Raw genomic sequence first — 13,053 nt, 5'->3', positions numbered from 1 at the left:
TTTCAAAGATATATATTCAACTTTCATATTATGGATATACTTGCTTATAAGTGCTGACGATAGATGAAATAAACTATAAGAAATTGGTAATAAATCATAGTCAAATATTCTCCGATTGTGATTGGTAAATTTCTTGCGACTTAATGCTTACTTCACCTATTATAAATACCATTTTACAGTTGCGTTTATGAATTCCCGCGCCTTTCGTTCTAGTTTAAATTTGTGTCAAAAATTTCGTGAGTTTAAATTTATTATTTCTATCGTGATTCGATTTTCTGTGGTTTCGTGAATTTTCCAAAGAATTCACTATCATTCCAAAACGATTTCCATACAGGTTTATGAGTATCTTTGCGTAAATCCAGCATCTTATCCAGCTATCTCCAGGAATAGGTAAGTATTCCTTACAATATTTATGGTTTATTCTTTAACTGTGCTTTCCATACATCTTTCAGTTTTTCTAATTATTTATTTCACTTTGAAACAAACTGAGAACTAATAAAAGAATTAAGAAAGAAACAGACGCGCGCATAAACATAACCTATTTAAAGGTTATGTATAACAAATTTATTTTGAAAAGAATAAAAGAAAGTTTATAAAGATAATATTGAAATACAGTATCAAAATTATTATATATAACTTAAAGAATAAGTTGAAAATATCTATTTCAAATTACAAAAAGAAACTCGATATAATTAACTTTTACAAAAGTTGATTTTCAAAGGATTTCTTTTATTAGACATATTTTGCAGGTTGCAAGTAAAACATTAATGTTTTGGGATATAATATTTGTGGTTTTTTTTCTCTTAAACTCTCATAATTATAACAGTTCAGTATAATGATCTCGCTAGAAGATAGTGCTGTAAAATTAAATATTAAATATATTTCTGCTTTTGTTAAGGAATGTCTTATCATTCAATTAAAGTATACAATATTAGCTGATTAATTAAATATATCGGAATATTTGAAGATTGCTGAGGGAGGGATATATATAAATATATACACGTACATGTAAAAATAAAAATAAAACAGACGTCCTATTCATGTTTGTGACGTCACTATATACAGGATATCCTATCGGAAAATTAAACTATTAAACAATTTATTTCCTTTGATTGTGATAATATGAAAAAGAAAAGGATTTTAAATATGATCTATAAAGGATGGATTTAAAATGTTTTTATATACTATCACAATCAAAGAAAATAATTAAGCGTTCCATCCCTGCAGCACACTGAAGTCTTTTCCGCAAAAATATATTTTCTCCATATATAACATTTTATAATTGTTTATATATTAAGTCTCTTGGAACTTACAAAAATTCTATAGAAAAAAAAGATTACTAAATATATAAATTATAAACTAACATTTTGAAATTAATAAAAATATTAAATATAAAAAAGAAAGATTGTTATCCCCTTTCATGTATAATTCTAATGTATAATTCTGGGTGTTAAATTTCCTTTAAGAGTTAGCTGAAAGATAAACTTTCTCGAAGCGAACGATGTGCTTTCGATGAAACGCTCAATATACATGCAAGCGTTATGTAATTAACAATTTATAAGCAATAAAAGATTTTTTTTTGTACATGTAAAGACGATTAGCATAGGCCTCCCTCATAGTCATCCTCTTCCTCTTGTTTTTGTGTCGGCGGCGGCGATGCAACTTCTGACTTCTTTTCTGTTGATTGATTAGTTTCGCTAATTTCATTTTTTGTCTAGAAAATCAATACGCAACCAATTGTTATATATCTAAATAAAATATACATTGCTGAAATAATAATAAAACGCGATGAGACTCACGTGATTAACTTCTGCTTCAACAGTAGCCTGTCCGGCGACTTTGGACGCATTGGGAGAAACATAAGATTCCGCAGCATTGGCTCTTATTCCAGCAGGTGGAATAGCATATTCCTGTTGCGGTAAAGGCAAACCTCGCGCTAACTTGGAATATTCTACATCCATGTGCTTGATAAAGGGACTGTTAAGGGCTGCGCGAGCTGCATCCGCATCCTCATTATCATATGCTTGCAGCAGCATCTCCAATGTTTGGACCTGCAAACATTAGAAAGTTACTAATTAATATGAATTTTTCCATGTCTTAACATCAAGGAATCATCAACTTTCCGATTATGAAATATTTTCTAAAGAAATATTAATCAAATTTTATTAATATTTTTCTTTTTATTTTTATTTTGCTGTTGTGAAAGTTGATTATTTTTTTCACATACTTCGGGAGCTTCGCAGAAGTTTCCCCATTCTTTGAAAGCTTTCTCGGCCGCAACTTGATCACCTCGTGCTAATTGTACCAAAACTAATGCCACAGTGAGTTTTCCAACTGATTGCCAAAGCTTGACATCCTGATACATCCCAATCTCGCGACGTATCGCATCTGCCGCTTCATCATACATTTGCAGCTTCACCAATAATCTCGCGATTTTGCTCATGTATTCCGCTGCGTGTCGCGGATTATCCTCACCCTGCAGATATATTTTCTTTCAGATCTTTATAATTTTAGATTTTTTATATATAATTATTTATAATTATTTGATTCATAACATTTTCAAAGTTCTTAAAACTCTTAAAGTTTTCTGAGTTCTTATATATCTGTATAATTGAATCTCATACAATCTTTTTTTTTTCTTCATAGAGTTGTCTTCTATAATTTTTATTTTTATTGGTAACAAAATGACAGGACTTACCGTAATTATATCAGCTGCGCGTCTGTACAGCTCCAGAGCTTGCTGAGGCTGTGTAGCTTCCAACATTTTAGCTGCCTTGTCGAGAGAGTGTACTCCTGATTCGGGAGAACCATGCTGCTGAAAAAGACTACACGCCCTGTGAGCTAGCTTTGATACCTCAGTCAGATCCCCCATTTCCTTAGAGATAAGCAGAGCTTGCTCAACACTCCTGAAAAATGATACATTTTTATAATATTGTAATATATCGTATGATAAAAATCTATATATACATGTGATACATACTTTGCCGCATGAAACCATCTATTTCGCGTTAATTGCAGAATTAAAGAAAATATATAAAACGTGAAATTATTATGGTTCAACAAGAACTTTAATTAATTAATTAAATAAGTATATATGATAGAAAATTTATTCGCATCTTCATTGAAATAATTCATTAAAATAACAATAAAACGAAAATATGTAATAATTAAATCTTTTTTATGAATCTAAAAATTATATATATATATATATATATATATATACGTATGTATATATTTGCACAACATCTCAATAAAAAATTAGAAATTATCATTTTTAATTTTTCTGTTATATCAAAGGATACGCTTTGGTTTGTTTGTAGCAGTCAGCTGCTTTCACTAAGCAATCTTTACATTGTACATATGACTTGGCTACTCGAAAGCATGTTGCTAAAAATAAAAATGTACAATTTAATTATAAAATCCATGCAAAGTTTTAAATAGTTAATTTCTTTATTATATATATTTTCAAATAATTAATTTTTTATTTAATTTTCTTATATAATTTCATATTTTAAAGATTGAATATAAATGAATATTATACTTAATATATTTGTGCATCAATTATTTTTTTCCAAATCTGATAAAAAATATCTGATTTTCTAATTTTTATTCTATTATTTTTTAATTGCAATTACACTTTCTTACCAGCATGTGAATATTCGTCAGCCGCTACCTCATAATCAGGTCGCCACTTTAAGAAAGTAGGTTTCAAACTAAAAAAGAAAAACAAAGATTATATTCAAAAAAAGAAAAACAAAGATTATATTCAAATATAACATTAACAATATACAATTTTGGATCATATATGAAATCGTGATAAAACGGAATGGGTGTAAAATCAATTTGCAATGGATTCATCTTGTTAATCATTAATGAATCATTATACTAAATTTACATTAATAATATAAAATCTAACAAGAGGAACATCTTGAACATCCAATCCGAAAAAATATCAAAAGAAAAGCGAGATGAAAATATCTGGGAGAGAAAAAAAGTGAAGAAAAGTGCATACGCTTTTTCAGCCTGGCGTATATGCTCGTTCGCTTCTTCGATCTTTGACATTTTCCTTCGAATGGTGTCTTCGTTTTCTTTTTGTCGACGGCGACAGAACTGTCAGTTTGATGTCCAGAATTGCACCTCAGTCCCGAAAATTGCTTATCTCTCGCCAAGAAACCGTATCCGCATACAGACGCCGAAACTAATCTTTATGTTTGCCGTTCATCCAAACGACGTTCTTCAGATTGCGAAGCGTACCAGCGATTATCGACAGCGGTTCGGTGACTCAAGCTAACCTAACTTAACTAACCTAACCTAATTCGCCTTGCTACTCCGTCGCGTTTGACAGCCATTTGGATTGCACCGATAGCTGTAAAACGTCATTGTTCTACAAGATTTAATCCCCTAGACTTAACCAATCAGCTTCAGTTATTATAAACAATAAAGAGTTTGCTTCGTTGAAATAGCCCGTAACCATTTTACACCATCTTGATTCCCTCGATTCACGGCTTGTTTTTATTTGTTTGAATTTCGAACGTTCGCTCTTGATAAAAATGTTAATTGCTGTAGTTCGTCGGTATGTCATAAATTTACGTCTGATTTTATGAGATTTAATCTTGTTACTGATTTCCGCCGCGTTTAGATACAGCGAGGAAATTTGTTTCTTGTGCAAGTGCGATTATCGTCATAAACTAACTGGCGGGAAAGACCTAACCTCAATTCGTTTGAGACTTATAAGTACTTTTAGTACGTTTTCAGAAGGTAATAATTTTTTTTTTTTACAATTTTTGTTATTTCTTATAATTTTTGCATTATCTTATGATTTGATCTTTACAATCTATGTACTTCAACAAATTATTTTGCTTACATAAAAAATAACCTATAAGATAAATTTAATGATTTAAATTTTTATTATTTAGGGAAGATTGTTAATTATGTTTTAAATTTATCTTTGTAATGCATCTCACAAGTATTATAGGGATCTAATACTTTATATATACTTTTTATTTATAAAAATATAAAAATTCTTTATATATAAAAATAAAAATGTAAATGATAATTAGATGGCTGAACGATTAGAAGATTTAAACCTACCCAACGCAGTAGTGACCAGAATTATCAAGGAAGCTTTACCAGACGGAGTGACGGTTGGAAAAGATGCCAGAATAGCAGTGGCGAAAGCTGCGTCTATTTTCATACTTTATCTCACATCATCTGCCAATATAGTAGCCAAGAAAGGCAACCGCAAGACTATCAGTGGACAGGATGTGATGCAAGCGATGGTAGACATCGAGTTTGATCAGTTCATTGATCCGTTACAAGAATCTCTAGAGAACTTTAGAAAGGCTCAAAAAGAGAAGAAAGATGCAACATCAAAAAAAAAACAACAAAAAAAGGATGATGATGATGTAAATGGTGAAGATGAAGAAGTGGCAAGAGAAGCTGTAGATTTTTAAAAATTTAGTGTGTCAACATATTGTGTTAAGTAAATATAAATATAGTTTACCTATAATAATAATTTAAAATATTTATAATGGAAATGAAGTGCTCAGGAATATGAATAATAATAAAAAAAACATGCATTCAGAAGACAAATTTAAAAAAAGATTAATTTTTATTTGCATTTGCATTTATGTAATAATTTACATAGAATATATTTTTAAAACGGTATTATTTCTTAATAATTTTTAAAATATTTATAGCATTATAAATAATTTGGCATGCATTTCTCACACAGAAAAGAAGAGACTCGGATCATTTATTTAAAAGTTAGAGAATAGATTAACTTGCATAAAAATGAGAGTTTTATTATATTAATAAAATTTATTAATATTTAATAGGAGTCTTTTTTACGATTAAGTGACAGTGCTAATATTCACACAAAACAGTAAAATTCAAATTGTGTAGAAATGATTATCAAAATTTTATTATAAAAATTATCTTTTATAAAAACTTTTATTAATTTTTTCCCATTTTTTGCATTTAATTACCAATAGATTTTATATTTCAGATATATTTTTTGCCTATACATTTTCATGTATTTTATCTCAATCTATGAAGATATGTTCGCAATTGATTTACAACAGTTATATTTTGTATAGCATATAGATATTAAGATTAAAATATATCCAATTTTTTCTAAGTTTCCTCTGAATATTTCAGCATTTCATTTTAATTTCTCTTTGGTATCACTAATTATAATTTGAACTTTATTTAAAACCGATTGCGTATCATATTTCATATATATTATATTTATGTTTATATATATTTATTATGTGTGATTAAAACTACTTTTAAATAATTTAACTTCATATTTGCAGTTTTCTTATTCCAGCATTCCAGTATCACATGATGTATAATGTAGATTTATAATGATAAAACTTAAAAATTTATGCGATAAATATATTCTCTGTATTCTAATATGTCTTTTGATTTCTAATATGTCTTTAATATATCTTTTGATATATTAAATGGATCAAAATATTTGTTTGTCTTTTTTTCACTTTTAGTAATATTAATAAAAAAAAAATAAGAAAAGACACGAACGAAATTTTTGATTAAATTAAGAATATATCTCTAGAGAATAATTGATTTGTTATTGTTTAAATAATCAGAGTGTATATGAAAAAATTAAATTACTGTATTCATGGAATGCTGTTTACTATTTTACTACTACTATATCGATATCGAACTGATGAAAGAATTCCTAATGAAAAACGGTTAGATTTAATAGTAAAAAACCTAGTTATTCACGAAATTGATCAAATGTATTTGAACAATTTTGTATGTCACTATATATAGACGTATATTTTTTCGTCGATAGTTACGAGTATCAGCGGTAAATATAACTTGTGTGCGTTATACTTTCCACTATTATGGAAGTTTGTTGAGTAATCACAGACCAGGAAAAATAGCGCGTTCTGACACCTTTGAGAAGCATCAAGTGTTATTCGCGAAAAAGCCAAAAAAACAGAATTTCGCGAATTTAAGGCTGCATAACTCGAACTCTGCGTTCTATTGAACTCCTACACATCGGACATTCTGCAGGAACTTTATCCGCACAAGTGGAACAACAACAAAAATGTCCACAAGGTAGAAAAATTACTTCACACTGCAAAAGAAGGACAAGAAATATTAGAAACAAAATAATTTCATTAGTAGTGTATAAAATTATACTTACTTGCAAATCGAGACAGATCACACATTCGATCATATTGACATTCTGAATAGAACTATAGTTTTGATCGCTAGTTGATGCTTCTTCTTCGGGAGGTGCGGAAGCTGTTACTGGTGATCTGGATTCATTCAATTTCATTTCTGCCAGATAATTCTCTACCGCCAACATTATGGCAGCGCGATCGTTTTCGCAACTTATGCCAATCTGCCAAATGAAAAGTGACATTATAACTAATATATTTATAGTTTCAGTAATTAAAATTTACACATCTTTTGTCTATTAATATTTATTGTTTGTAAATAGACAATCTAATTACCATAAATTTTTCTCAGACTTAAATTTACTCAAATTTAAAATTTATATTATTTTAGATCAAAATTTGATAACGAAAATACTTGTATACATTTTTTAACTGTTCATCACTGATGTCTGGTAACAAAGATGGCAATGTGGCCAAGAATGGAAGGCAATGCAAAGCTCCTGCTATCGCTACATGCCGAACTAACATAGGTTCCAACATTTCTAGTAATCCCTGTGGTCGAGCTTCCATAAGAGATTGATATTGCATCAGCCAAAACAAGCTACCACGTCTTGCATTCTGTCAATATGTTTTTATCATTTTGTTTCATTATTTTGCTATATATTTTGTTTTTTCATTAAAAATTTATATTCTTAACATTTATTTATTTTACAAAAAGAGTGCAAAATTAAAGAAAATTTAAAGAAAAACGAAAGATATAATTACAGAAATGCATCTCTGTTGTTCTATTGTATTGATTGTCTCCAGTAGTTGGTCTCTCCTATTTTTTTGCTGTTCCAATAAATCTATTAGAATAGCAGTTAAAGCCACGCGTCTATCAGCGATTTCATTCTAAAAATATGTATAAATTTTAGAAATAATATGTATATCCATATGTATCTATATTTTATTATATTTAAGGATATAACATTTTTAACATTTAAGAAGAATTTGGTAAATATATTTAATTTCCAAGAATTAAAAAAATCTAGCGATTTTTACTATCATTTATATAATTCTATAAGCTACAATCTCAAAATATTTTTTAAATTTTCATTTAATGATAGGAGAGAGAGAGAGAGAGAGAGAGAGAGAGAGAGAGAGAGAAATTGTACTTACAAGCTGTTGGTTGATTTCCAATTTCCTCTTCTCTAGTTCGATGTTAGTAAGTGCAACCAATTGCGACTGTACCAGATTCACTTGTTGAACAATACTCCAGGAACGTGCATCGCTGCGTTCCAACAACGCGGCAACTGCTGCTTTTTGCAGAACTTCGTCTTGTCGTAAGCTATCGATAAGATCTTGCCTGCTCTTCTCTTGATCATGCACTATCTGTGCCAAATGATCGTTGTTCCTCACCTCCCTGAATTCGAATCTTGATTTTATTCTTCTTGATTCTTTTTATATAATAGTCACGTAATATAGATTATATATATTCATGATAAACAAACATAAAAAAAGCAAATTTATGATTGTTACTGACAGCGTGAGCAGAGATTGTGTGGTATAATCTCTATATTTGGTATGTTCTTCCAATTTTCTTGCCTTGCACATTTCCTCTTCCAATAATTTTTCCATTGCAACTGCAAAACAAGTTTGTATGGATAACTTCGACTTTGCTTTCTTTATCCTCAATTCTTACCTAGAGTATCCTTCGTACGTAGCATGAACTGTTCCGAATGACAAGAACTTAATAGTTGCATTTCTTCCTGCTTTTCTCGCTCCACTAGTTCAGCTTGACTTTGCCTTTCTTCCTCACTGTTTCTTAGAAATTCTTTGATTACATTATCAGCTTCTTTCTCCGCTAAAAGACAAAAAAATTATATATATATATATATATATATATATATTTATATCTAGTCTCTATTCCTTTATGTTTGTTAAATATATTTTTATATGAAATTTTTCAGATTAGAAAGAAAATTATACCATTATAAATGTATGAGAGCAAACGTGCTCTATTTGTGTCCCTTTCTTGCTGCACTTTCTCAAGTTCTTGTTCCAATTGTATCTGTTGTAATGCTAGATCTTCCAAAAGCTAAAATACAATAATGTCATATTTAAGATATTTAGAGTTTTGTATACACTTAATTCACCTTCTTCCTGTGAGCCTTGAGCATAGATTGCACTTCCATCTCGTATTCTTGCTGTTGTTTTATATTTTTCTCCACCTCCAATAAGGCATTTTGCCGATGTTCCTATTGAAAATAAATTTTGCTATGACGGAACAATATTGAACTAATAAAAAAATTGTTCATCTTTCTATATATTATTCACACACGAATAAAAAACAAATTTTATGGTTATTTTTATCTAATATACTAAAATTTATATGCATTTATAAATTTGTAATAATTTTTTATTGTCCACATAAAAAATAACTTATTATCCACATAAAATAAAAAGATAAGTAGGTTAAACACAAATCATAGAAAAAAATATGCACAAAATATTCAAAAAAATGTTAAAGATAAAAATAAAATAAATTAAAAATATTAGTGTTTTGAAGCATTTTAGTCGCATAATTAATATTTATCGAATACAAGTAACGAATATAAATAAAGCACTTAGTGTAATAGTGATTCAACAAATAAAAAAAAAATGAACAAAATTTGACATTCTTATATATAAAAAAATTACATGGCAATGACTTTCTACCCAAGTGTTTTGATTATTTTTCATAAATTAAATTGTTATTGCATTAAGCACCTTCCAAATCAATTTGTTAATAATAATCAAAAATTAAATGGATGAAAAGTGGGAAGCATATGAAAATCAAAGAAGCGTCCAACATGCCTTCATTTTGTCTAGCTTCTGTAACGTTGCCTAAAAAAGAAAAAAAGAAATCATGAATATGCGTAAACATCGAAAGCACATCGTGCTATGCGTGAATCATAGATGCTCGCAAAATTGATCAATTTTATAAAAATTTGTGTAAAAAAAGCAGAGAGAAAGAGAAAGAGAGAGAGAGAGAGAGAGAGAGAGAGAGAGAGAGAGAGAGAGAGGGAAAATACAGATACAGCATACAAAAATAATTTTTATAAGATATGTGCATATTAACATATTGTTAACATATTGTTTTTAGAATAAAGTTATAATAAATTAATAATAAGTTCAATAATCCTTTATGACTTTTGATCAATTTGACAATATGTATATTTAGTGACGATAATGTAATTAACAAAACCTTATAACTACATTCATGCAGTACATTACAATACCTGCACGTCGTTACTCTTATTATGGTATACCGTCTGCATGTCTTCTGAACTCATATCTCTTGAAATATCAGTCTCCGATATCGAATCTTCCGGCGAGTACTCGATGCCACTTTCGTTCGCCAAAAATGCGACAATCACTATTGTGCCGCCGTCTAAAATGTCCTGAGGTGGATATGACAGATTTAATCCATCAATATTTAGATTTGCCAATTGTTGAGCATAGCCTAGAGATTTCGGCAACTTTTGCAGCGATTTATTATGACTAATGTCAAAAATATTAAGTTGCTGCAGTTGTCCAATACCATCAGGTAGCTGTTTCAGGTTGTTTCTTGAAACATTCAAAATTGTTAACTTATTCAAATATACTATTTCGTTGGGCAGTTTGCGAATGTTGTTGTCTTGCAAATAAAGCTCCTGAAAAAAACAAAATGAACCATGATATCTTAATATTATTTCTGTGTATGTAACAAATATTAATGATTTTAACAAAAAACCGAATTAGCATCTTTGTTTTATTAAATTAATTTTTCCAAATATTTTATTTCTTTGTGTTTTTTCTCTATTTAATGACACATTAGGATTTTGTATTGCCAAGGAAATTCTATAGTTTTTTATCTTTTCCTTTATACATTTTATCTTCTGGAACAGTGATGTATATAAAATAGATAAACGAACTCTGGTCATTCTAATAAACCTCACCTTGAGGGAAGAGAGACACATAATGTCGGAGGGTAACGCGGTAAACTCGTTTTCATGAATGTCTAAGACAGTCAACAACGACAAATCATTTAAGGCACCTCCACCCGAGAGTGAGCTCAGCTTGTTATCGTACATTAGCAAGATCCTTTTCCGGAACACCTTGCAAAGCGAATAGATACCCGACGGCACGTTCTTCAAGGCACATTCCGACACGTCGAACACCGGCTCCGGATTTTCCCTGGCCTATTATACAAAATAAATAATACAATTGCAATCATACAACACTTATTATTTCTCATCAAATTGATAATTTATTATCTATTTATTACCTATTATATATTACATTTATCTATATTTATACTGTTTCTTTACATGAAGACGATTATGTTAAATAAGACATTATTTAATTTATTTACAATGATAATTAGTCACTGTCATAATTATCGATAATTTTCATTATTGTTCTAACCTAATTCGGCCTAAATGTAACTTTACATTATCTAACATTTTATTATTTATACATATAATAATGGTATTATTAACATATATAGAAACAATAAAAGATTCAGATGTAAACTGACACTGTGTGATGCTAATCAATAATTATTGAATCGGTGTGGATTATGACCATAACCTCAACTCGCAGAATACGCACCAGGTACAGCTTGTACTCGAGCCGCGCCTTGTAGTCGATGTTAGTCTTGCTCCTGTACTTCTTCGACATCCTTACTCGCATCCGTTGTCATGACAAAGAGACGGACGAGGATCTCATCTCGCGCAATCGACATGTGATAAACACCGAAGCGTCAGATCCCCCCCACCGATGAGGCTCGTCCAGCTGTCAATCAGCTGTCAATGTATCTGTCCCTTTAAACCACACTTTTTACACTTTGCTGCACTTGCCTTTCCACCAGATAAGAGAGCATCTTTCTTTCAAATATCTCTATCGATACACGATGTTTCTAAAATAAATGATTGATTTTCAAATGATATTTGGTTTATATTTAAAGCTGTATTTTTGTTGTTATCAAGTGGACTTGATTAACTTTGATAATTATGCAGATAACAATTATAAAAGAATACAATCTTGCATCAATATGCGTCAATTTTATACTTGTTTATTTATTGTTAGAAAGATTTTAAGATTAAAAGAAAGATATATATTTTATACAAAATAAAATTCAATACATAAAGATATACATATACAATCTTTTAAATAATTTTACATCCGTTAAATTTTTATACAATATATTTAAAGCAATAAGAAAATAGAAGAGGGAGAAATATTTGTGATAGCTTATCTAACTTTAAAATCTTTATAATAATGTTATAAATATCTAATTATTAATTATTATTAATTTTTATATTATATATTAATTATATTGTAAAAAATTAATATATAATATAATTAATATATAATTATATTATATATTAATTTTTTCTATTTAAAACCTGTTAAAATTCAGAATATTACAAAGAGAATTAACGATCAATTTCTTATGAACTAAACTTATCTAAATTGTAAGATCTTACAACTATACCGCTACCTCGTCATACGATAGTCCGTTAAGAAAAGGAATGAATAGCAACGATATTCTTATTTTATCAATACAATTGCTTATATTCAAAGTCTCTATGTATGTACTTGAATTAATTTGATGAATTACCTATTTATTTCAACATTTACAAAGCATCTATATAATCTTAAACTATAAGTTAAGTCTACTATAATATAAGCTAATTATTCAAATATTCATATTGATAGTTAAAAAAGATATGCTGATAATCGATAATACATAAATCAATCGATAATACTATATACTTTTGCCTGTAAGATGACTCAGAATAAATGTTTGAATATTATATTTCTAAGATTTGATTCTGAAATGTGTAAGGCATATTTCAGCAATTTAAAAAACTTAAAATATTAGATAATTGGA

General features: G+C 29.0%; 4 protein-coding genes across 7 annotated transcripts in view; 2 read left to right on the top strand and 2 right to left on the bottom strand.

The window, feature by feature from the left end:
- Positions 1 to 156: 156 nt before the first annotated feature.
- LOC105427520 (uncharacterized) overlaps positions 157 to 13,053 on the top strand; it is a 30,167-nt gene continuing 17,270 nt past the window's right edge. For both annotated transcript variants that reach the window (XM_089081549.1, XM_089081548.1), the window contains exon 1: positions 157 to 390. The gene's annotated coding sequence lies outside the window, so the exon portion shown is untranslated. The remainder of the gene's footprint in view (positions 391 to 13,053) is intronic.
- On the bottom strand, positions 709 to 4,280 carry LOC105427487 (gamma-soluble NSF attachment protein). Its single transcript, XM_011639240.3, has 8 exons — positions 4,013 to 4,280; positions 3,646 to 3,713; positions 3,303 to 3,387; positions 2,981 to 2,998; positions 2,699 to 2,906; positions 2,228 to 2,476; positions 1,800 to 2,051; positions 709 to 1,714 (listed from the first exon to the last, which is right to left on the bottom strand). The coding sequence occupies exons 1-8, from the start codon at positions 4,060 to 4,062 to the stop codon at positions 1,598 to 1,600; spliced, it is 1,047 nt and encodes a 348-aa protein (XP_011637542.1). The 5' UTR covers positions 4,063 to 4,280; the 3' UTR covers positions 709 to 1,597.
- On the top strand, positions 4,435 to 6,303 carry Chrac-14 (DNA polymerase epsilon subunit 3 Chrac-14). 2 transcript variants are annotated; one of them, XM_089081571.1, is made up of 3 exons: positions 4,435 to 4,573; positions 4,640 to 4,758; positions 5,061 to 6,303. In XM_089081571.1, exon 3 carries the CDS (start codon positions 5,061 to 5,063, stop codon positions 5,451 to 5,453), a length of 393 nt encoding a protein of 130 aa, XP_088937697.1. In that variant the 5' UTR covers positions 4,435 to 4,573; positions 4,640 to 4,758; the 3' UTR covers positions 5,454 to 6,303. The 2 variants fall into 2 exon arrangements, with proteins under 2 accessions (XP_088937697.1, XP_011637543.1); XM_011639241.3 differs by having other exon boundaries at positions 4,502 to 4,758.
- Positions 5,852 to 11,965, bottom strand: LOC105427489 (E3 ubiquitin-protein ligase LRSAM1). 2 transcript variants are annotated; one of them, XM_089081550.1, is made up of 13 exons: positions 11,769 to 11,965; positions 11,114 to 11,356; positions 10,415 to 10,828; positions 9,990 to 10,019; positions 9,290 to 9,391; positions 9,123 to 9,231; positions 8,836 to 8,997; positions 8,677 to 8,776; positions 8,313 to 8,556; positions 7,920 to 8,045; positions 7,578 to 7,772; positions 7,178 to 7,378; positions 5,852 to 7,108 (listed from the first exon to the last, which is right to left on the bottom strand). In XM_089081550.1, the coding sequence occupies exons 1-13, from the start codon at positions 11,847 to 11,849 to the stop codon at positions 6,983 to 6,985; spliced, it is 2,133 nt and encodes a 710-aa protein (XP_088937676.1). In that variant the 5' UTR covers positions 11,850 to 11,965; the 3' UTR covers positions 5,852 to 6,982. The 2 variants fall into 2 exon arrangements, with proteins under 2 accessions (XP_088937676.1, XP_088937677.1); XM_089081551.1 differs by lacking the exon at positions 9,990 to 10,019 and having other exon boundaries at positions 11,769 to 11,964.

Source organism: Pogonomyrmex barbatus, unplaced genomic scaffold (genome assembly GCF_055798465.1).
Source record: "Pogonomyrmex barbatus isolate J1 unplaced genomic scaffold, ASM5579846v1 scaffold5, whole genome shotgun sequence".
NCBI lineage: Eukaryota > Metazoa > Arthropoda > Insecta > Hymenoptera > Formicidae > Pogonomyrmex > Pogonomyrmex barbatus.
This window is presented reverse-complemented; position numbering and strand designations above follow the sequence as displayed.

Coding starts and splice junctions, on each gene's coding strand:
- LOC105427487 (XM_011639240.3), bottom strand. CDS start 4,062: ATGTCAAAGATCGAAGAAGCGAACGAGCATATACGCCAGGCTGAAAAA. Junction 2,477..2,698: donor GCGCAGCTGATATAATTACG/GTAAGTCCTGTC, acceptor ATATATCTGCAG/GGTGAGGATAATCCGCGACA. Junction 1,715..1,799: donor TTGAAGCAGAAGTTAATCAC/GTGAGTCTCATC, acceptor TTGATTTTCTAG/ACAAAAAATGAAATTAGCGA.
- Chrac-14 (XM_089081571.1), top strand. CDS start 5,061: ATGGCTGAACGATTAGAAGATTTAAACCTACCCAACGCAGTAGTGACC.
- LOC105427489 (XM_089081550.1), bottom strand. CDS start 11,849: ATGCGAGTAAGGATGTCGAAGAAGTACAGGAGCAAGACTAACATCGAC. Junction 10,020..10,414: donor ATAAGAGTAACGACGTGCAG/GTATTGTAATGT, acceptor TTTCTTTTTTAG/GCAACGTTACAGAAGCTAGA. Junction 7,379..7,577: donor GTGATGAACAGTTAAAAAAT/GTATACAAGTAT, acceptor TTCATTTGGCAG/ATTGGCATAAGTTGCGAAAA.